Source organism: Bactrocera neohumeralis, unplaced genomic scaffold (genome assembly GCF_024586455.1).
Source record: "Bactrocera neohumeralis isolate Rockhampton unplaced genomic scaffold, APGP_CSIRO_Bneo_wtdbg2-racon-allhic-juicebox.fasta_v2 cluster10, whole genome shotgun sequence".
In the NCBI taxonomy this organism is placed as follows: domain Eukaryota; kingdom Metazoa; phylum Arthropoda; class Insecta; order Diptera; family Tephritidae; genus Bactrocera; species Bactrocera neohumeralis.
The window spans coordinates 17,881,760-17,907,380 of NW_026089623.1; the positions used below are offsets into that span (position 1 = coordinate 17,881,760).

The window sequence follows — 25,621 nt, forward strand, 5'->3', positions numbered from 1 at the left end:
CTATGCTCCTGTAAACCTCGAACGAGGAGCATTTTCCTACGATCCGGAATTTGATTATAGTGCCGATAAATCTGTGACGATTGGAGAAATGTCAATCATTTGTCAACATTGTAAAGCATTAAAGTACAGTAGTGAACCTGCAGGATTATGTTGTGCTGGTGGCAATGTACAATTGCCTTAATTGGTTCCACCACCTGAACCGTTACACTCATTAGTTAATGGAATGGAAAGTGAGTCTAAACACTTCTTGGCTAACATCCAAAAATATAATAATTGCTTCCAAATGACATCGTTTGGTGCAACGCATATAGTACAAGACGGGTTCATGCCTACTTTCAAGGTAGTATACCATAATTGTTTTAGTGAAATTCTAATTTGTATTTGTATCACAATTAATTTAACCAGTTCTTAAACAATTACAGATACAAGGACAAATTCATCACCTACTGGGGGCAATGCTGCCAGTGCCAGATGCAGATCATAAATTTTTGCAAATTTATTTTATGGGAAATCAAGATGTGGAAGTTGATACACGTTGTGGTCATAATCCAACCGTCAAGCGAATCATTGTCCAACAACTGCAAACATTTCTTCCCGAGAATAATGAATTAGTGAAGATGTTCAAAATGGCACTGGATCGGATGCCATCAGACAACCATAATATTGTAATAAGAGCCGACAAAACACCTGCTGCAGAGCATGCAAGGAGGTTTAATTCACCGACAATAGATGGCTTTTGTCGTTGTTGGAGAGAATTTGCAATCAAGAGATATTGTACTTCATCGCCGGAACAATAAATTGAAACGTGTATATGAAACGCATAGAGCTTATGATGCTTTACAATACCCATTAATTTTCTGGCAGGGAGAAGATGGGTACCATTTTAATATCAAAATGGTTAATCCAACAACAGGTAATTAGATTATACAAAATAAAATATTTTATATGTTCAATATATAAATGTATTTTTTTATCATATGTACTTCCAGGTGCTGATACACACAAAAAAGTCAGTGCCATGAATTATTATGCATACAGACTCATGATCCGTGAAGGTGAAGTAAATCCCATTTTGATGTGTCAACGGCTCTTTCATCAGTATGCAGTGGACATGTACGTCAAAATTGAGACTGAAAGATTGACATACATCCGTCTTAACCAACAGCAGCTTCGATCTGAAGAGTACATTCATCTTCGCGATGCAATCAATGCTGACGGCAATGTAAATAATGTAGGAAGAATGACAATTTTACCGGCCACTTACATCGGAAGCCCGCGCCACATGCACGAGTACGCTCAAGATGCGATGTCTTATGTTCGAAAGTATGGCCGTCCAGACCTATTTATTACATTCACCTGTAACCCACAATGGATTGAAATAAAAAAAGAACTGCTACACAACCAAACACCACTTGATAGGCATGACATCACAGCCAGAGTTTACAAGCAAAAATTAAAATCTTTAATGAATTTCATTACAAAGCATCGTGTGTATGGCCAAGTACGTTGTTGGATGTACTCTGTTGAGTGGCAAAAGCGTGGTTTGCCACATGCTCATATATTAGTCTGGTTGGTTGACAAAATAAGGCCAGAAGAAATTGATTCCATTATTTCAGCCGAAATTCCTGATGAAACGGTTGACCCAAAATTGCATACGATAGTAACTAAACACATGATACATGGACCTTGCGGAGTTTTCAACAACAGCTCACCCTGTATGATCGACGGCAAGTGCTCCAAACGGTACCCGAGAAACTTGCTTGCTGAAACCATCTCGGGAATCGATGGTTACCCATTGTATCGTCGGCGATCAGTTGAGGACGGTGGACGATCTGTAGATGTCAAGATAAAAGGACAAGATTTTCATGTAGACAATCGTTGGATTGTGCCGTTCTCGCCCATATTGTCCAAAACTTTTGAAGCTCACATCAACGTGGAATTTTGTAACTCTGTGAAATCCATAAAGTACATATGTAAATATGTTAACAAAGGTAGCGACATGGCCATGTTCGCAGTAACAAACACAAATGATGAAGTGTCTCACTATCAGATGGGTCGCTATGTAAGCAGCAATGAGGCTATTTGGCGCATATTTTCGTTTGCAATTCATGAAAGACATCCCACTGTATTGCATTTGGCAGTTCATTTAGAAAATGGACAACGAGTGTATTTCAACCCAAACAACGCTGTGGATAGAGCGGCACGTCCACCTGTGACCACATTGACAGGTTTCTTCTCAATTTGTGCAACTGATCAATTCGCTCGCACTTTGCTGTATGCTGATATGCCGCGCTACTACACATGGAACGCATCATCAAAGTCTTTTCAGCGTCGTAAACAAGGAACACCACTTGAAGGATATGAAAATGTATTTGCCACAGATGCTATAGGCCGTATATATACAGTACATCCTAATAACGATGAATGTTATTATCTTAGATTGTTATTGGTGAATGTTCCTGGTCCGACATCTTTTCAACAATTGCGAACAGTTGATGGACATCTGTGTGCGACTTACCGTGAGGCGTGTCAATTATTACGGTTGCTTGAAAACGATTCGCATTGGGATGATACGCTCAAGGATTCCGTGATATCTTCATCGCCGCATCAAATTCGCACACTGTTTGCGATTATAATATCGACATGTTTCCCCTCAAATCCGAATGATTTGTGGATGAAATATAGGGATGACATGTCTGAGGATGTGTTGCATCGCGTGCGTTGTGAAACTTTGAATCCTACATTGGAAATTACGGCAGAGATTTACAATGACACATTGATCATAATAGAAGATATGTGTTTGTTGATGGCAAATAAAGTATTGTCGTGTTTGGGCCTGACAGCACCCAATCGTGCTATGCAAGATGCATTAAACCATGAGTTGCAAAGAGAACTCCAGTACGATACTCAAGCTATGACCGAAGCAGTTCGCACAACTGTTCCGCAATTGAACGAAGAACAAAGGATTGCGTACGATCGTTTAACACAAGCTGTAAACAGTGGGTCTGGGGGGATTTACTTTCTTGATTCTCCTGGGGGTACTGGGAAAACGTTCCTAATTTCATTGCTATTAGCAAAGATCCGATCGCAAAATGAGGTAGCCCTAGCGTTGGCTTCATCTGGAATAGCAGCAACTTTATTAGAAGGCGGACGAACTGCACATTCAGCCTTAAAATTACCATTAAACATGCATATCAACGAAACGCCAGTTTGCAACATTGCCAAAAATAGCGCTATGGCGAAGACTCTCCAAGTATGCAAATTGATAATTTGGGACGAATGCACAATGGCCCACAAGAGGTCGCTGGAGGCACTAGATAGGACGTTAAAAGATTTACGTGATAACCAAAACATTTTTGGTGGAGCTATGATACTGTTGTCAGGTGATTTTCGTCAGACTCTTCCAGTAATTCCTCGATCGACTGTTGCTGACGAAATAAACGCATGTCTAAAATCATCAAATTTGTGGCGGCACGTAAAGACACTACAATTAACTACTAACATGCGAGTGTTTTTGCAACAAGATCAAACTGCGACTGTGTTTTCGAAGCAGTTGCTGGATATTGGCAATGGTAAGGTCGCAGTTGACAGCTCGACCGGATTAATGACTTTTCCCACAGATTTCTGTCACTTCACAGAATCGAAAAAGGAGCTTATTCAGCGTGTTTTTCCGGACATTAAACAACAATATAATAACCACGATTGGCTAAGTGAACGAGCAATATTGGCAGCAAAAACCAAAGATGTCGATGATCTCAATGCTACCATTCAGAATTTCCTTCCAGGAGAGTTGTTTACGTACAAATCAGTTGACACGGCCACAAACCAGGATGACGTAGTCAACTATCCTACAGAATTTTTAAATTCATTGGACTTGCCTGGACTACCACCATATAATTTGAAATTAAAAGTAGGGTCAGTTGTCATCATGCTGCGTAATATTAATCAACCTCGACTTTGCAATGGAACGAGATTGGTTGTGAAGAAACTCATGAATAACATCATCGAAGCTAAAATAATCAAAGGAAAATACAAAGGAGAGGATGTCTTAATCCCACGAATACCTATGATTCCAACGGATTTGCCATTTGATTTTAAGAGGTTGCAATTTCCCGTGCGTCTGGCGTTTGCGATGACCATAAATAAATCGCAAGGCCAATCGTTGCAAGTTTGCGGAATAAACTTAGAGTTTCCCTGTTTCGCACATGGACAATTATACGTTGCGTGACCGCGTGTCGGAAAACCAACATCCTTATTTATTTACGCACCGCAAAAAAAAACTAAAAATATTGTCTACCAGAAAGCACTATATTAATTAACTGTATATGATCATAACTGTGTTGTATTTAATTTAAGCAAAGATTTGTTTATCATGTTCACAGTCCAGAAACGAGCACATCCAAGAAAATTTTAAATTTTTGTATATGAAGTGTATAAATATAAATAAATGACTTAATATGTATATAATATGTGCATTTGGATCCTTAATGTCAACGTGTATTAGTAACTCTTTATTTCCATCAACTTGGCTCCATCTACTTGGGAACCACTTGGCTCGCCAGGACATGATAATATGGTGGAAGTACTAGGCGACTCGGACAAATCTGATTCGATCAGAACATTATCAATGTTGAGCTGCTGGCTGTCTTCAATAACATCAATATCTACCAGAACATTCTTGATGTTGGGCTTTTGGCTGTCTTCAATAACTTGAATGTCCTGTATGTCTTCGGCCGATAAATTTAATTCACAGAATGTCTCCTCAGATGATGAAGATGGCATTGTAGAAAAGTGTTTTGGTTTAGATAGCAGCTTTTGCTTTAATATATTTTTTTGTACTTTTGCCCTGTTCACGCGTATTATTCGTTCTACATTCTTACCACACTTGGTACAAAATCTGAAGGTAACAGCGATTATGTTGTAGCATTCGTCGCATCTTAATAATAATTTAATACAATCTGGACAGTTATTATTTTTTTTCTGCCGTTCCATCCACTTTTTACAAAACGGACAATGCAACGGTTCAGCTATAAAATATAAAAACATCTTGCAACGAAACGTGTTTTTCTGTCGTGTCTTGTCTGTTACATTCGGTGTGGGTGGCGCAAAAACGTAGCTCAACATTTTTGGATCAACAACAAAGACGGTTTTGTCGCATTTGGTATGCGTTGGCTGAATGAAAATACATAAGAAGTTCGACAACAGCTCTTCAAACAAGTCAAAGCGCGAACATGCGTTTTCGTTTCGTCTTGTCCGGTGTGGGTTGTCACATATGAATCTATGGGCAGTTGCGTATGAGATAAGAAAAACTGTTTTGACTAACCCGGTGTGGGTTCAGCCTTAGAAGTGATAAGTGGAAGGCCTCATTTTCTTTGCAAGAAAACACTAGAAATAACTTAGCTTGATGGCACTCGCTTTATTTGTTCACTAATTTAAGCTTCCTTCCTTCTCAGACATTCTGATCTGTAGGTTACGAAATAAGTTGTTGTTGTCTTGACATTTTATTTAAATTTTTTTGTGAAGATAAGCAATGCTGCGACATGCTGCAGCAGCCGTAATTGCTGCAATGCAACCAATACAAACAGATATTCAGATATATGGGTGAGTAATTGTAAGTCAATCCAGAAATCAACACAGAAAATCCTGAAATCATGCTGACATTTGTACTTAGTATAAACAATACTGCTACAGAAAAGATTAAAATTTTGGATTTTTTAATATTTTAGCACATTTCATGTAATGGTGGCGACAAGTGTTCAAAGGAGCAGAGGAGCATGATCATGGTTTATTTCATAATTTTTATTAAAATCAAAAGTTTGTAATAAAATATATTTTTTTTTGTAATCTTAATACATCTTCTAAGAATTTTCTAATTTACTGTAAACTGCTTTCAAAATTTTAAACGCGTTTTCCCGAAACGCTGTTCTTAGTAGTTGGGAAAATTTCTACAAAACGGATGGACCGATTGACTTGCAATTTTCATAAGATTCTCTTAGATAATGATCGAAGATTAAGATTTCTGATAGTAATTTTGATTTTTACAAAAAAATAATTGTTTTTTGTAATTTAGAAGATGAGTATAGGTCGTGATTAATCGAAGGATTTGAGAAAAATTTAAATTTCCTGCAAAGTTACAAACAAAAATTTAGTTGTAGTCGAAAAAAAAATCTTCGACCAAACATGACCTCATGTTTCTATTACAAGATGTTCATTAGTATCTGAAAAATCGTGACCATCAACTTCGATGAAAACGATGCTTCGAAAAAAGCACGATCAAAGATTGAAGTAGCCGTCCGGTCTAGGCTGATGATGATATGACATGTAACCAATTAAAAAGCCATAAATTCGGTTTTGAAAATTATTTTTATTTATTTTAAAGTACAAAATGTGTGAAAATAATCATAAATTCAGGACCAATTCATTTTTGCTAGATATGACCACCTTTTGCCTTAACTATGGCCTTGAGACGGTCAAAAAACGAATCGCAAGCTGTCCGAATGTGACTTGCCGGTATTTTGGCTTTCTTCAGCCTCTCGAGACTAGTGTATTTTTTACTTCGGATCTTGCTCTCCGAAATGGCCCAGAGAGAATAAATCATTTGATTCGAAATCTGGTGAATTCGAGAGCCATTGTGTGGTCGTGATGAAGTTCAGAACGTTGTTTTTCAGCCATTCTTGGTTCACTCGCGTGCTGAGTCTTTTTGAAACGTCCATGGTTTGCGACCGAAATGTTTGTTTGCCCACGGCTTCAAAGCAGCCTCCAGAACACTTTCCCGATAATATGTCGCATTTACTTTGACGCCAGGCTCGATGAAAACAATTGGAGAGCGCCCATCTGCGGTGACAGCGGCCCAAACCATTATTTGTGGCGGGTGCTGCCTCCTGGTGGCCAACCGATGACTTAGATTCTCGTATGAACGGTCGGTCAAGTAAAACCTATCGTTTTGAGAGTTTACGAATTGCTCAATTGGAAAAATTGTTTCGTCAAAAAACACAATGTTCCGAATTTGACCGAACCATCTCAAGTGGCGTTGCAGTCTTTTGATGACCACCTCCATGGCGTTTTGCGATGCTACCAGTATCATTGTAACGAGTGATGGTGCGATAAACAAAAACATTATTCAAATTAAGTTGTTTGAGCTCACGAACAATTGCGCAGCTTGATAAACAACATTTTTTGATTTCTGTTCCGGTGCGTAAAAGTATAGAGAAATGGGTTTCGAACTTATGAACACGACACGTTTAGCAGGCCGTGTGGAAAACATGGCAAATCGTTGGAACTCAAAGGAATTCGTAGAATCAAGCATGAAGATTGGGAAACATAATAATGAGAGATCCAACTTTGAGACGCAAATGATGCAGCGGCATACCAAGCCTCTCCAAAGAATTTAGAAATTCCACTGGATAATTCACGGCTTCGTCTTCATTGTCAAGATGATTGGAATTTGCCCATTTCCAATTCTTAGCGAATACAATGTAAATGTCATCGGCAATGTAATTTTTGTTCGTATTCCATAATTGACGCAGATTTGAAGGCTGATATGTTGAAATGATCATCGCCAAAAGTGTGCGAACTTCAGTGGCATGCGAAGTAGCTATCGCATCATCCTTCGTTTGATTCCAGCGAATACCAGTTTCCAGCAATTGTAATTGCTGGAATGCTTCTCAAAAAGTTGCACACTCGGTACCATTCACAGTACGCAATGACTCAAATGCAGTTGAACCGCGTACATTAATCAATAGCAACCGAAGGTAGAAGCAATCATCGTTTTTCGGGTGGATTGTGTAAACTCATCCTAATGCATTAGTTGAGAATACACCTGAATGTTCATCTACTGGTTAGCCTTGTTTTCTGTGTAAACATTTCTTCGACGATGCATTCTATGTATAATATTAAGGCATTTCCGAATAGAGCAATTTTCTCGCAAACGGATCACTGACTCAAGTCGAGAAAATACTCGTCAATGCCAATTTTGTTGTTGGCGGTGTTTCCGTTGGCTCTGGGTTGAAATACACACTTTGGCCTTCTCCGAAGGAACTGCGAGATGCACAACAGTAGGAAAAGTTTCATGAATTGCAAAAGTAAATACCCTACAAAGCGCTTAATTGCTGTTCATGTATCGACTCATTTGATAATATCTCGAGTGCAATCAATTTGTTCGTATTTCGATTTTGGGCGAGTAAGACATCTGACTCATCCTTGCTGAGAGGAGCATCACTACTGTCCAAATAGATCATCTCTGCCTCCTTAGGTCCATGCCACCAAAGTGGATGTACCAGCAGCTCGCCAGGTGTGATTCCTCTACTGGCACAATCAGCTGGGTTATGAGCAGAACGAATGTGATGCCATCGCGTGGGGGATGTCAGCTCTTGTATTCTACGAACCCGATTAGATATGAATGGTTTTAGTGCTCCTGAATCCTTTCTCAGCCAACACAGTACGATAGCTGAGTCCGACCATAGATAGTAGGGAACGTAAACTAGTCCCAAAGAATCCCGCACGTTCTGGAATGTTTCGGCAAGAAGTAACGCTGCCGCAAGTTCCAGGCGTGGAATGGTAGCAGCCTTGAGTGGTGCTACCCTGGTACGTGCCGTAAGAAGTGTGAAACGTACAGAACCGTCTCTGTGCAACGTCTTCGCATAAATCACCGCTGCATACGCGAGTGAGCTAGCATCGCAAAACCCGTGAAATGATTCGAATTTGATTAAGCTCTGGAAGCTGTGCCCGATACTTCAGCCATTCGCGGCAAAGATCGTCAGGTAAAGGTGAGTCCCAAGATAGACCGGCAGACCACAGTGGCTGAATGAATATTTTTCCAGTTACGATAACAGGCAAAAACAATCCAGTAGGATCAAAGAGTTGTGCCACCTCGCTGAGTACACGGTGCTTTGTGGGTATCTCTCCTCTTTGACGTAGATCGACGCGAAATAATAACTGATCCGACAGTGCGTCCCATCTTAAGCCCAGAACGGAAGTCTCCCCAGGATGGAAGATATAGCTAGAAGGAGACGGATCATTAGGTAAACGCATCATCACCTGACTATCGTTCGAGTTCCATTTTCTTAGGCTGAACTTTCCCGCAGATAAACTGGCATCCACATCATCAGTAACATTTTCACAACTTGTCAAGAAGTCGTCAACATAAAACGAAGTTAATATCGCTGTTCGAGCACGAGCCGCTTGTTGTAGGTCAGGAACCACAACGGAATTGTCATAAGCACATTGTTGCAGGGTTCGTACTGCATTGTAAGGACTGCATGCCATTCCATATGTGATAGTCTTCAGGCGATATACTCGGATATCGTCTGCAGGAGACTCACGCCATATAATTCATTGATAGTCGCGATGTTCAGGTGCAACCAGCACTTGCCTGAACATCTTCTCGATATCCGCAGTTATCGCCACTCGATAGCGACGAAAACGTAAAAGTATACCACTTAACAAATCCTGAAGCGTTGGACCTACCAGTTGAACATCGTTCAGTGAGATTCCAGTGCTGGTAGGTGCCGAAGCGTTGAACACCACGCGAAACTTTGCTGTGACCGCATGATGAGGAATGTAGTAGCAATTTGTGTGATTATAAGGTGGTTGTACTATCTCCATGTGATCAATTGCTGCATACTCTCTCATAAATGAAATGTAGTTTTCTCTAAGGACTGGATCCGCAACCTTACGACGCTCTAGCCTATGAAATTGCTGTAATGCCAGTGTGTACGAGCCACCCAGTTCCGTTGCCTCTCGCCGCAAGGGTAACTGTACCATATAACGGCCGTCTGGGGTACGGCTATGAGTGGTCTCGAAAATCTGCTCACACTCGTTCTCTGGCAGATCGTCAACCACCGCTATTTCCTCCATTTGCCAGAACTTTGACACCAGTTCTTCCAACCGGTGGTTCTCCCTGTCTAGCGAAGTGGTGAGTGTGAGCAATGCCCTCACACGTCCGCGCCAATAAGAACGTCGATAACTCCAGGCGTACCAAACTGGTTACGTGCCTCTCAAGTATGGTGCCTCTCAAGTATGGGCAGTGTCAATCTTCACTGCTGGAGTCGGGGAAGTAATGGACGATAAACCAAGGCGTCAATTCGCATTTCAAAATTAGATGTTGTTGATCTCAGAGTGAACGTAACGCTGCCTTTCACTCGAGTATTGATGGTTGCACCTACACCTTCTACCATCAAGTCACATTTTCGTCGATATAACTGCAAACAGTTTGCTAGACGATCCGTTATAAAGCTAACCTGTGATCCGGGATCACACAGAACTCGTGCCACTCGCTGCACCGATGCTTCTCCAAAGGCATAAGCACGCGCTGTTGCTAAAAGAGTTATCGGTTTTGGATTGGCAGCGAGAGGCTTTGCAGGTGCGGCTAGTCATGCTGTTCTGATTGTCGGCACCTCTGCAGGTACCTCACTGCATACGGCTGACGTAGTTGCAGAAGAAAACGTTGACGTGTTGTTGAACTTTTCTCGACATAGGATCGTGTTATGCTTGCATCCACAATTTCGACAATTACCTGACGAACATTGTCGACAAGAATGGCTCGAACGTAAACAGTTGTAACACAATTTCAATCTCTTAAGGGCTTCAAATCTTTGCTCGATGCTAAGAGCCAATATTGCAGGATACTTGGCAAGCCGATGCGATAACCCGCAATGAGCACACAAAGCGGCATCCGTGGTAGCCACATGCGTCCTCAGTGGTCGTTGCTGACGGAAAGCTATTAATGAGACCGCTGGTTCAGGAGCTAGGCTATGAGCACGTCTTTCCAGAAATTTCAATAAATCTTCTAACTGTGGTATCTCTGTAGTTGAGTACCTCATACACCAGTCACGCTTAGTTACGGCTGGAAGCTTAGCCACCACGATTGGTACAGCCAATGCGTCCCACTGATTTAGAGGGATGTCCATAACATGCAATGCACGCTGCGATTCATGAACCGTATCCACAATAGTCAATTACGATTGTGATGACTCATGAGTAGCTGGCTTTAGGTTAAGAAAACGGGGTACGTGTATTTCCGCTAGCTGTTTTTTGTTGTCTTAGCGATCCTTGAGAGCCTTCCAGACCTCCTGATAGCCACCTGAATATATCCCACCAATTAAAGGAACAGTAGCCGCATTTACCGCCTGCCGAAGTTTTCCCAACTTAAACGCTTCTGGATATGTCGAATTATGTACTAGTGTTTCAAAGGCATCTTTGAACGCTAACCATTTACACATGTCTCCATCAAACAACGGGATAGCAAACGGGTCTAATTTAAGATCAACCAAGTGCCCATCCAGAGATGTCGTGGGGCAATTTTGCGTTCCTTCATCGACATTAGACTCAACCCTTGACGATGCAATGAGACGATAAAGTCTGCTGCATGCCGCAGTATACAGCTCCTCTACTGATTCCAAAAGTGCATCATGTGGACCCATCTCGGTGGACGTAGCTCCTCCAACCAAACGATTATGGTTCTCCATGAAGCGTTCAAAGTGTGATTCAAGCGATTTATGCTCTTGTTGGTGATGAAACACATCACGGCTTTCCATGGCACCTTCCGAGACACGTGCATGTATGCGCTTTATTGGTTTCACCGCCGATGATCGCTCATTAAGTTCCGTCATGAAACCACACAACCGCAATAACAAACAATTACAAAATGAATTTAAAAATATTTGTCCTCACAGGAGGCACCAAAATGTTAAATTAATGTTAATTAATTTTGCCAGCGGGTAGAGTTCTCAATGCTTTATTGAGATGAGTACCATCAGCACTGAGTTACAATCAGAGAAGAGGGTTGTACATACATACATGTCCTCCCGTATTTATAGGAGTACAAAGGAATTTAAAATACCGCAATTTCGAAATATGAATAAACAAAGATAATATCAAACAGAAATGTATGATAAAAGAGAGATGAGAAATAGAAAACTTAGATAAACCAGTATTGCCAGATCAGACTTAACATTATAAGAAAATAAACTTAAAACTAACGTAAGTAATCCTAAACAGTAATATTACTATATATTATTATAGTTTTAGTTGTTTATTAAATTGAAATATGAAAAAATTCATGTGCGTGAAAGCTTATTTATACTCATTATAATTTCAAATATAATTTATAGACACTTGTTTTTATTAGAACTAAGATTGCAATATAAAGAAAGAGGAATTATAGTGAAAAAGATAATATCCAGCGAGTTGTTTATATATTATATGCTTTTTATAATATGACAGCGTTCCATTTTCTCATAATTGTTAGCACATAAATGATGCTCACTACGAGTGTAAAAAGTAATTTTTAAAATATAAAATTTGTACTTATAAATTCTGCAAAATGTGTAAATAGTGAATTTGTTTAAATGTTTACAGTTTAATTAAATGAATTCGAAGAGAAAAATGTGCATAAAAAATTTTGGGAATTTTTGAACTTTGAAGTGGAATAACCCGTCAACTAAACGTTTGTGGTACCAACGGTACCTTCTAATTGTCAAACAAATCGAAATTGTATTTGTTACTTTTGTTCAAAGAGTGGGAAAAAAGTAACACATCGCCATTTGAGGTTCAAAGGTTTTGTCTCTCTAACTAATTGCAAATATAGCATACTTTCTTGTTCTAAGTTATCTCATTGTTTGTTATCTTTTGGTTAACGGAATGACATACATTAAATGTCAAATCTATATACCGAAATTCGTGTTTTTTACACGACCGGCAAAGTAATCTGAATCGTACCAACATTTTAATATAATTTTAATTTTTTCTTTATTTATTTGTAAAATTTAAATATTTTTTTAATCCTGAAATTTGTTGAAAGTTTGTCCACCAATTCTTTAGTGTATTGAAACTGATGCCTCTGTGCGAGCTGTAGTTCAAAAAAGAGGGTCATGAAGTATGCAAACGAGAAAAAATGTTCCGAAACAAATTCTTCTTTTAATTCTTAACAATAAGCTTGGGATTCATTTTATTCCGTCCGGCACTTGCGAATGAATATTAAAAAGATATATACATTTATATTATTAAATATATATATATTTTTTTTTGCAATTTCAATTTTGGGCGAAAAAAATTCAATTCTAATGTTAGATTAATTATTTTCTTAATGCATTTGAAGATATTCGTACACAAATTTAAAAGTCAATTTGCAGTAGTTTTTTTTTTTTAGTTTCCAAAAATTGTATATGAAATTATATTATATATTATATGAATTTATATTAAATATTTAAAAAGTGGCTTTTATTTGCACGTTAACTACAAAAATTGTTTCAAAAGTTGCATAATTTATTTATAATATTATCAATTTTGCGTGCATTCAAAAAAATTCGCAAAATGATATTCATATCAATTGATATGATTGCATGTAACAGTATAAAAATATAAGCCAAAGAACCAACATACTTACATCTGTAATAGCAATATATTATTATATTTTTGAGCATAATTTTGATTCAATGCTCAGCTTTGTTCACTCATCTCTGTTAAAATTTTTCCTTCCGAGCCGATAGTGGTGAAATCCACTAATAGAATTTTGTTAGCTCTTGATAGTTCACACTCCTGTCTGCAATTGAACCTTCTCTATATTATATGTACGTTCTCTGCCATTTTATAACCAAAATTCAAATTCTGTTTCATCGTGGTTTCAAATCGTTTTTCCTTCGGCTATAAACTTATGAAAAGTGGTGTTACGTTATTTAGTATTTTAGGTTACGATATATACTTCCTATCTTTTGTGTCAAATAATATAAAATGTTTTATTTTTTAAAACTATTATAATATATATTATTTTATTATATAATGTTTTTACACATTTCGTATGCTAATTATGCATTAATATAACAATTGCCATAAGAGGGTGGTATTACGTTTCTATGTATTTTCACTTTTTTTCTGTGATGTTTGAAAACCTACAACCTAAACAATTGGGTAGCTGGAGGCTGTAGCAATACCGCACTGATTTTTCTTTTTGCGCACCATCTTAATATAACCTTTGTCACCCCAGGTGGTGCCCCAAGAGTTCTTTACCAGCCAGTAGTCTTGTCCACTTAGATCAGTGCCATAGCCCACCACCAAAATAACGTGATCTAATTGACTGTGGATCACAAGCTGGTACATTATAAACACCTTCAGAGTAAAATTGGAAAGATTCATGCGAAGCATCGATAGCAACGGAAATTGGACCAATGGTGGCAACAGCTTACTTAATTTTCTCGTCATCGCCGGTCGGAATGTCGACAAATCCGAGATCGGTGGTACCAATACTGGATGGATTATAGTGACAGGAATCAACAATACCCTCATACGGGTAGGATTTCTCCGTATCTATGCCACCATTAACCTTAATATAACAGAAAGCGTTATCCATCAAACCACCATTACAATCATTGTTGCCATATTTGCCAGAGCAATCGACCAAATTCTGTTCGGATCCTTGATATCGGTAACAGCACCGTGCGAACGCCAGTCCACAGATGTCGGCACAGTAAAATGGGCCGCTATATTTAAAATGGCAGTCAAATTTTAAATGAAGCTTTGCCCGCTGCGTATAATTGATTGTGTTTGGCAATCTTCAATTTGTGCTCTTTGAATATTTTCAAACGGAAGCGTTCTTCTACTGCTTCTTGTGTTCCATCTGCAAATAAGAAAATAATCCAATGAGAATAAAAAATAAATAAAGTTAAAAGTAAGTAAGAAAAAAATAACGATCTGATGTTGTGAAATGTTAGGTAGGGGAGAAAGGGTGAGTCAAAACACGACAACGGTCAAAACTTGTTTATCTCGAATTCGGCCAGTATAACCTAATAGTATGTTCCCACCAAAAACTTTAAGTGATTAAATTACATTTAATCTCTTCACTAATCAAGCCCGTTCTCACTGCCGTTGGACAGATGATAAAACAGATGTTTTTTCCATTCAAGAGTTCACATCGCTAAATATTTATTAAAAGAAAATATTGTTATATAGTATTTTGTTATATAAGCCGTCTTCTTTTAAATATTTTCCATATATTGAAAATAATGGATGCATTTTTTTATATGGAAAGTCGATTTTCAGGTGAATTAAGATTAATTGCTTTCATTCATTTGATTGTTTACATTTTTTGTCTTTGTGGTGTCTAAATCAGCTGTGCTAATGTAATAGAATTCCAATGCTGACAAGTAGATGTTGCTAAATCAGGGCCCTATTCTGTATCTCGATTCGCAAATTTATTCTATTCGAAATTCGGATCTACTTTATAATTATACGAAAGTTGTACCACCCTGTGCCAGAATAAATATGTACAATTTTCGTTTTTGCTTTCTGCAACTCAAAAGCTAACGAATATTTTATTCGAAAATTGGCTTGAAAATTCGAAAATCGAGTTACAGAATATAAAAAATCCGAATTCGAGAACAGAATAGGGCCCCAGAGCCGCACAGAGAGTTTTCGCGTAGATTAGATCCAAATTACCTCGGAGACGAGATTAAGAACTGCCATTTTTGTATGGCGAAATCTTGTTAAATTTATAAGATTAGTGGGATGAACTACTCTACAGCTGAAATCTTGTGATTAAGTGTCGGTCTGAACATGGTAATAAACATGCATTTCTCAAAAACGACGTTCCCATGACAATGGGGTCTACTCGGACACTGAATTTTATCCGTCCAAGGACTATCAACGACTAGCGCGCTATTTTAAACTCCGCTTTAACCGTGTAAGCGGTGTCTACGCCAATAAAGAGGACGGATTGTCAACTTGGCACCATTCCTAAAAAAAAAACTTCAAGAATGTTTTCTGCCGCTACAACAGCAAAAGTGTGCAAAAAATATATCATTTTGGGAAGCAGATATTTTGTCACAAGTCAAATTTTTCATCTACAGTAATAATATTTTTTTAGTTCTTGGACTTGAGATAATTATAAGCAGAAAAATCTGCCACATCGATAGATAACTTATTTCGTAGGTATTCCTGGAAAATCATCCTTAATTATCAAATTTTTTATCTATAGTAAAAATATTTTTTTTTTAATTTTGGACTTGCGATAACTTTTGTTTTTGAGGTCCTCCTGGAGATTTGATACGATATCAACAGAATCCAAAATTTTTCGACAAATAACTCAGTTTAAATGTACATTCTCTTTATTTATTTATTAAATGAAATGCCTTTAGGAAAAAAAGTTCACAAAAAAGTGTTTTTTTCGACTTGCAAGTGGATAAAGCAACTCTTAATACTTTTTTTTTTAAAGCGCATGAAATCACTGTGAAAGCTGATTAGCAAGTCCAACAACATGCAGCATGATAAATATGTGATTTTTGTTGCATATACATACTGAGAGTATCTTGAGAACTATTTAGTGATAATGCTAGTTTTTTCAACGTCAATGACATAAAGGCCGCGAATGTATCCACATTTTTATCGACTGTTAACGCGAAAGCGTCATAAAATATTTGGGTAATTCTTTACGCCACTAAAGCAACAGCTAAACAGTAGAGATGAACACTCAAATATTCATGCAGCCCAAATGATATATTTCTAATATCAACCCTACCACGGAGACAATATCAGCTTTGTAATTGTAGCTTCATTTTAACTACATACATGTATGTGAATGTAAATATGTGTATCTAAAGCGTAAATTCTTCCTTGGTTAGGCTGAGACCACACCCGATTAGTCAAAAAAGTCTTTGACTAATAAAATATGAAAACATCTTGTGCTCTAACCCACACCAAGCGAAGCACAATGCGGCATTTTGTCTTTTTGTCTCGTTTGGTGTGCATTGAAATAAAACGAAAAAAGAAGAAAGCGAATCAGTTCTTGCAAAGATGTCGTCGGTTTTGTAATTATATATTAGGCTCCTTGCCTCGATCAAAAACACTAATTTCTCCGCGTCAATGTTTATTTTAACAACTTGTATGCAGAATAAAAGCACAAAGAAAATGCGTAATTTTGACTATGAAAACCAACGGTTCAGCTATAAGCAACGAAACGTGTTTTTCTGTCGTGTCTTGTCTGTTACATTCGGTGTGGGTGGCGCCGTAGCTCAGCATTTTTGGATCAACAACAAAGACGGTTTTGTCGCATTTGGTATGCGTTGGCTGAATGAAAATACATAAGAAGTTCGACAACAGCTCTTCAAACAAGTCAAAGCGCGAACATGCGTTTTCGTTTCGTCTTGTCCGGTGTGGGTTGTCACATATGAATCTATGGGCAGTTGCGTATGAGATAAGAAAAACTGTTTTGACTAACCCGGTGTGGGTTCAGCCTTAGCAGTGATAAGTGGAAGGCCTCATTTTCTTTGCAAGAAAACACTAGAAATAACTTAGCTTGATGGCACTCGCTTTATTTGTTCACTAATTTAAGCTTCCTTCCTTCTCAGACATTCTGATCTGTAGGTTACGAAATAAGTTGTTGTTGTCTTGACATTTTATTTAAATTTTTTTGTGAAGATAAGCAATGCTGCGACATGCTGCAGCAGCCGTAATTGCTGCAATGCAACCAATACAAGCAGATATTCAGATATATGGGTGAGTAATTGTAAGTCAATCCAGAAATCAACACAGAAAATCCTGAAATCATGCTGACATTTGTACTTAGTATAAACAATACTGCTACAGAAAAGATTAAAATTTTGGATTTTTTAATATTTTAGCACATTTCATGTAATGGTGGCGACAAGTGTTCAAAGGAGCAGAGGAGCATGATCATGGTTTATTTCATAATTTTTATTAAAATCAAAAGTTTGTAATAAAATATTTTTTTTTTTTGTAATCTTAATACATCTTCTAAGAATTTTCTAATTTACTGTAAACTGCTTTCAAAATTTTAAACGCGTTTTCCCGAAACGCTGTTCTTAGTAGTTGGGAAAATTTCTACAAAACGGATGGACCGATTGACTTGCAATTTTCATAAGATTCTCTTAGATAATGATCGAAGATTAAGATTTCTGATAGTAATTTTGATTTTTACAAAAAAATAATTGTTTTTTGTAATTTAGAAGATGAGTATAGGTCGTGATTAATCGAAGGATTTGAGAAAAATTTAAATTTCCTGCAAAGTTACAAACAAAAATTTAGTTGTAGTCGAAAAAAAAAATCTTCGACCAAACATGACCTCATGTTTCTATTACAAGATGTTCATTAGTATCTGAAAAATCGTGACCATCAACTTCGATGAAAACGATGCTTCGAAAAAAGCACGATCAAAGATTGAAGTAGCCGTCCGGTCTAGGCTGATGATGATATGACATGGCATTTTATATACACTCGAAGTGTAACCAATTAATTTATTTATTTTAAAGTACAAAATGTGTGAAAATAATCATAAATTCAGGACCAATTCATTTTTGCTAGATATGACCACCTTTTGCCTTAACTATGGCCTTGAGACGGTCAAAAAACGAATCGCAAGCTGTCCGAATGTGACTTGCCGGTATTTTAGATTTCATCAGCCTCTCGAGACTAGTGTATTTTTTACTTCGGATCTTGCTCTCCGAAATGGCCCAGAGAGAATACATCATTTGATTCGAAATCTGGTAAATTCGAGAGCCATTGTGTGGTCGTGATGAAGTTCAGAACGTTGTTTTTCAGCCATTCTTGGTTCACTCGCGCTTTGTGAGACGGTGCTGAGTCTTTTTGAAACGTCCATGGTTTGCGACCGAAATGTTTGTTTGCCCACGGCTTCAAAGCAGCCTCCAGAACACTTTCCCGATAATATGTCGCATTTACTTTGACGCCAGGCTCGATGAAAACAATTGGAGAGCGCCCATCTGCGGTGACAGCGGCCCAAACCATTATTTGTGGCGGGTGCTGCCTCCTGGTGGCCAACCGATGACTTAGATTCTCGTATGAACGGTCGGTCAAGTAAAACCTATCGTTTTGAGAGTTTATGAATTGCTCAATTGGAAAAATTGTTTCGTCAAAAAACACAATGTTCGGAATTTGACCGAACCATCTCAAGTGGCGTTGCAGTCTTTTGATGACCACCTCCATGGCGTTTTGCGATGCTACCAGTATCATTGTAACGAGTGATGGTGCGATAAACAAAAACATTATTCAAATTAAGTTGTTTGAGCTCACGAACAATTGCGCAGCTTGATAAACAACATTTTTTGATTTCTGTTCCGGTGCGTAAAAGTATAGAGAAATGGGTTTCGAACTTATGAACACGACACGTTTAGCAGGCCGTGTGGAAAACATGGCAAATCGTTGGAACTCAAAGGAATTCGTAGAATCAAGCATGAAGATTGGGAAACATAATAATGAGAGATCCAACTTTGAGACGCAAATGATGCAGCGGCATACCAAGCCTCTCCAAAGAATTTAGAAATTCCACTGGATAATTCACGGCTTCGTCTTCATTGTCAAGATGATTGGAATTTGCCCATTTCCAATTCTTAGCGAATACAATGTAAATGTCATCGGCAATGTAATTTTTGTTCGTATTCCATAATTGACGCAGATTTGAAGGCTGATATGTTGAAATGATCATCGCCAAAAGTGTGCGAACTTCAGTGGCATGCGAAGTAGCTATCGCATCATCCTTCGTTTGATTCCAGCGAATACCAGTTTCCAGCAATTGTAATTGCTGGAATGCTTCTCAAAAAGTTGCACACTCGGTACCATTCACAGTACGCAATGACTCAAATGCAGTTGAACCGCGTACATTAATCAATAGCAACCGAAGGTAGAAGCAATCATCGTTTTTCGGGTGGATTGTGTAAACTCATCCTAATGCATTAGTTGAGAATACACCTGAATGTTCATCTACTGGTTAGCCTTGTTTTCTGTGTAAACATTTCTTCGACGATGCATTCTATGTATAATATTAAGGCATTTCCGAATAGAGCAATTTTCTCGCAAACGGATCACTGACTCAAGTCGAGAAAATACTCGTCAATGCCAATTTTGTTGTTGGCGGTGTTTCCGTTGGCTCTGGGTTGAAATACACACTTTGGCCTTCTCCGAAGGAACTGCGAGATGCACAACAGTAGGAAAAGTTTCATGAATTGCAAATATCTCGTTCAAGGTCAATAATCGCCATTGTGACATGCAAATTTTATACATTAGATAACAAAAGAAAGTTGTAAAAAGTGTTGACAGTTTTCAAACATAAAGAATGGTGAAGGTGCAATATAAATAAAATATTGCAATGAAAGAATTTTAATAAGTAGTAACAAACGCGTATTCCGAGTAATGTTAATTAGTGCCACTAAATTACATAAGGATAAAAAAAGTCACTTATTAGTAGTAAATTTAGTTGTTAATAAAATTATTTTATTTAAAAAAACTTACTTTATGGGCAAACCATTCTTCTTTGACAAGATCGCTGAACGCAATCGCACTAGTATAGGCGAACAACGCCACAAAATTAATACTGCGCGCATCTTGATGGTAAATCCGCAAAAGATATATTGTATTAATAAATTATATTATATATTGTATTTCTGGCTTATATCATAAACTTTGTTCAAAATTTTCAAAAACAAGAAAAAAGTAATACTTCGCTTGTAGTGAAGACTCAGCTCGTGACGTTGATCATTTATGGATAGCATAAACTTTATGGAGTCTGCGACGTTTCCGTCTGGGTGTTTCAAACTTCATGGATAGGGTATGAGCTCAGAGTATAATTTTATATTGCTGAAATATTGTTTATCCTATTTTCGATAACATACAATACATTTATCTTTGGATCAACGCGAAAGAACTGAGCACGCCCAGGTGTTGGTCCAACCAGGGTTATATTTTTGAATCGCGGCCGAAGGCCGCCAGTGCATAAAGGAATTCTATGCGAAAAACTAATGTGTTATTTTTTCCTGTCATTTGGGTATTATTTGTTTTCTTTATTTCTTTTGGTTCTTCCGTAAAATCACTTTGTACATTATCAGTTAAAATGCAACTCTTTTGTTATTGTGTGCACAAAAATAATTGAACAAAATTTAAATATTAAATAAAAATTATTTAAGTTTAATATAAAGGCACAATTCCGATTTCTTTTTCGCCGCGATCTTAAGGTACCGTTGGAAAGCGGAAGTCCTCCTGATTAAAAAAAAATCTTTAAACTTTAAAGTTCAAAAATTCCCAAAATTCGAACATTTCAACAAGCTATTTCACATTATCTATTTTTAAAAATTATTTTTTACACTCGTAGTGAGCATCATTTATGTGCTAACAGTGAAACTGAAATTTCTCTTTTTCGCTATAATTCCTCTTTCTTTATTCTGCAATCTTAGGTCTAATAAAAACAAGTCTCTATAAATTATATTTCAAATTAAAATGAGTATAAACAATTATCTTAATCAACTAAGTAATATTAGATAATAATATTACGTAATAAAATAAGAAAATACTTAGCTTTTTAAAGGAATACTACATAAGAGTACTTCAGTCGCCACGAGTATTGGCTCGACCAGGGTTATTTTTTTAAGGGGGTATTCTGGTCTAGAAGCATGAATTTCAGGTAATTTTTAAAGTGTCGTAAAAAAAAGGCAATTAATATTTTTACTATCCATTTTTTTATTAGTAATGTGTTAATTTTAGATGAGTACAGAAAATAATTAAAAACTTAAAAATTTCAAAAATTATGAGCTGACGAAGTGGGGGTCTCTAAAAATTTCCACGTGACCATACCCATGATTTCAACCCTCCTAGTTATCTGAAACCAAGAAAAAAATATTATTAATCTAAAATAATATCGCAATGGCCGGAACTACGGAAAAGTGGGAAAAAATTTGTTTCACAAAATGGCGACTGCCTGAAAAAAAAAGTTTTTTTGGATCACTTTTTATGACTAGTTCCAACCTACATAATGCTTTTCCTCATAATTGTAAATAATGTAACCTTTTCAACGATGAGTGTGTTAAGTGATTTTTAAATTATAAATATAGACAAAAATATAACAAACTAAAACTGAAATATAAACTTATTTCAATGTTTAAAGTGTATATTTAAATATCCAACAAATTTTTGAATTTTTAATCGAGCATATTTAAAAATATAAGTTTTAGCAACATTATTTTTGCATATTCCTCCTCTGGAGAAGCTTCCCTATCCGTACATACCCCATTTATATCGAAACTCCATATATTTAAATAAATACCCTTTTTCGTTTGTTATTTCCGTTTTCCTGATTCACCAAATGTTGAGAGCACAGGTTTACTGGTATTTATGGCAATTGTCTTCGCTCTTTTGCTCGCCGGGTGCGCAACAATGCACGTCTGTGCTTTATTTCTAAAATCATGAGTTGTGAAACTAGTAACCTGTTGTCGCGATCGGTTGCTTCTACGAATTGGATTGTTTGAATTTTGATCTTCAGCAACGTTTTCCTCTAATTGCGATGGTGCGCTGTTTTGGTCATTAAAATGAGGTACTTGTGTGGATATATCTGGTTGTATGTTTAACTTGTCTTGCAACATAACCGTTGCTGAATGTCGGATGTCAGGTACATCCATCTGGGATCTGGGAGTATTATGCTGGGTGTTTTGTTATTACCTTCTGCTTTTAATCTTGGTTTGAGTTGGTTAATATGACGTCTTATAGTACCTCTGTTTGACTTTACCATAAACATAATTTATGCAATCGGATGAATTATAATCCCTTTGATCCACTTTTCTCCTTTCGCGAAGTTTCTAGCGTATACTAATTCATTAAGTTGAATTTGTATTTATTTACGACCTTAGATTTTGACTGTGCTGGTGTCTCAAAAAGTTGAGTTAACATGGTACGAACTGAACGACCATGGAGTAGTTCAGCAGGTGTTTCACCATTGGAATTAGGAGTAAAACGATAAATTTTACAAAACGCTTCGCGAGTCCGTTAGATCCTGGATGAAATGGTGCAGTTGTTATGTGCGTAATACCTGCAACTTGCGAAACTGTTGAAATGCGTCGGATGTTAACTGAGGTCCATTATCACTAACCAGTGTATTGGGAAAACCTTCTATGGCAAAAATTTATTTTAAAGAATGTATAGTATTATCTGTTGTAGTTGATGATAACTGAGTTACGAATGGAAATTGTGAATAAGCGTCTATGCATATAAGCCACATAGAATCAAATACAGAGCCAGCGAAGTCGATATCAACTCGTTCCCATGGTGCTTTCGCTTCTGGCCAACTAAGGTATTGACGTGTAGGAGCTGGATTATCAACTTTACTAATTGCACATTGACGTGTCATTTTGGCTATGTCGTCATCGATGTTTGGCCACCAAACGTGATGTCGTGCTAATTGCTTCATTATTACGGTTCCCCAATGTCCATCATGTAAGAGTTCTAGAATATTTTGCTGTAATGATTTTGGAATAACAACACGTTTTACGTTTGCGTGTAATCTCCGATGAAAACTTGGTCTAACTTCGTTATCACCTAGCGATAGTTGTGTAGGCCAACCTGCTTTAACAAACTGTTTAACTTTACGTAGTATTTTGTCTCGTTCTGTGTGCTTACGAATAATATTAGCATTTATTGGTAATTGTATGTGTGTAACATTGTAGCATACTTCGGATGTATCAAATTGAATATCGGTACTTACAGGTAAACGAGAGAGTGCATCCGCATTACCATGTGCGTGTGTATTACGATACTTGATATCGAATTGATATGCCATAAGTATGATGGCCCAACGCTGAATACGATTCGAAGTCATTTGTGGTAGATGTTTGCTTGGATTAAAAATATTTATGAGAGGTATATGGTCTGTGATAAAAAAAAAATTGCAATAGTAATTCACTTTGCCTATAAAAGCTTCTAGTTGCGTTATATTCATAGGAGGTTTCAGTTGCTTAACTGCTTGAATGCCTGAATAGTCAAAAAGAAACATTTTTCCTTTTTGCACTTGATACCGTTGTCTTCGAGAATTTTGATTACTTGCTCTACTCGTTTTACATGTTCTTGCAATGACGGTGCGGTTATAATAATGTCATCCAAATAATTTCCACATCCTTCTATACCGTTGAGGAGTTGTTCAAGATAACGCTGAAAAATTGCGGGTACGCTGGCAATACCATATGGAAGTCGTTGATACTGGAACAATCCTAAAGGTGTATTGACTACCATTACTTGTTTGGAATCTTCACCCAACTCCATCTGCAAATAAGCATCTTTTAAATCTAATTTCGAAAAATGTGTACCGTGTCGTATTGTATGTAATAGCGACTCTCGTGTTGGCAATGCATATTGCTCAATATCTAATTGTGAATTAATTGTTACTTTAAAATCACCGCATATTCTTACCGACCTATCTGGTTTTGGAGCTAAGACAATTGGTGACACCCAGTTACTAAATTTAACTGGTTTCCAAATTCCGGTATTAATAAGCCTATCTGCTTCCTCACGGAATTTTGACATTTGCGCGAACAGTATTTGCCTGCTTTTATAAAATTTTGGTATGGCAGTGGTCTGCATACGTATACTTGCTTTAAAGTTTTTTATCACGCCGACATTTGTATTGTCAAATACTGTTTCGTATTTATTGCATAAATCTTCAATTTGTTTGATGTATTCTCCTTTATCAACTACGTTATCAATTTGCGTAATTTCAAAACCGAATGCTTTGAATAAATCTAGCCCAAATAGATTGTTAGCATTTTCTAAATTTGCAACTATTACAGCAATGTGCTTTTGCTTATTTCCACACTTTGCTTTAGTGTGCAATTCACCCAATATTGGAATAGGCTGTTGTCCAAATGCATATAATGTTTTTGTACACTTTTTTAATTTCGGTCTATTCAATATGTTATACGTCTTCACATTGATTATTGAAACGGTTGCGCCCGAATCTAATTGAAACTGTATTACTTTGTTAAAGATTTCGCTCGGAAACAAATGACCCGATCAATAGCAAATTCGCATGCTCTTCATATTAGATCTTCTTGTAATGCCCTACCAGTTTTTGTTCGGATCAAAAATTTACTTTTTGCACGACAAAAACGACTGAAATTATGGAAAAGATTAAAAAAAAATATTTTGTAATTTTTTTTCGATCGTTGGTTTTTATACAAACAATATCTTTTAGATTAACGAAATTTTTTGTACGTTTCATTCACGGTGAAGGCCGGAAGCAGTGAAGGGAGGGAGGACCTTTTTTACGTTATCTCGAAAAATATTTAAATTTTTTCCTCCAAATTTTTTTTTCAATCATTATCTGAATTCATCTAACATATTTTAATATTTTTTTTTTAATTTTTTTTAGCCTTCTGGTTTTAAGTAGAAACAGTTTTCTTAACACCAGACACCTCTTTTCGGAATTTTTTATAGATACTAACTGCCCTAAGCGTATCATGTGACAAGTGCAATCAAATTCCCTAACAAAAAAAGTTTTCAATTTCCTTTATACCATGTTCAGACCGAAAATTTAAAAGATTAGATTATATTTAAGCACTAGCTGACCCCGCATACGTTGACCTGCGTGAAATTATGTGTTTTGAAATGAAAAGAAAGTTGAATTTACGGTTGGAAATATCAATAGCAACCGAAGATATTAGCAATCGTCGTTTTTCGGGTGGATTATGTAAACTCGTCCTAAGGAATTAGTTGAGAACACACCTGGATGTCAATCCATGTATAATATCAAGGCATTTCCGAATAGAGCAATGTGCTCGCAAACGAATCACTGACGCAAGTTGAGAAAAAACTCGTCAATGTAAATTTTGTTGTTGGAGGTGTTTCC

At 37.1% G+C, this 25,621-nt stretch overlaps 1 protein-coding gene and 1 pseudogene across 1 annotated transcript; both read right to left on the bottom strand.

Annotated features, from left to right (window-relative positions):
- Positions 1-9,330: 9,330 nt before the first annotated feature.
- Positions 9,331-9,855, bottom strand: LOC126765562 (uncharacterized). Its single transcript, XM_050483171.1, has one exon. The coding sequence runs from the start codon at positions 9,853-9,855 to the stop codon at positions 9,331-9,333; it is 525 nt and encodes a 174-aa protein (XP_050339128.1).
- A 3,939-nt stretch (positions 9,856-13,794) lies between these two features.
- LOC126765563 (cathepsin L-like) lies at positions 13,795-24,128 on the bottom strand (annotated as a pseudogene).
- Between the last annotated feature and the right edge of the window lie 1,493 nt (positions 24,129-25,621).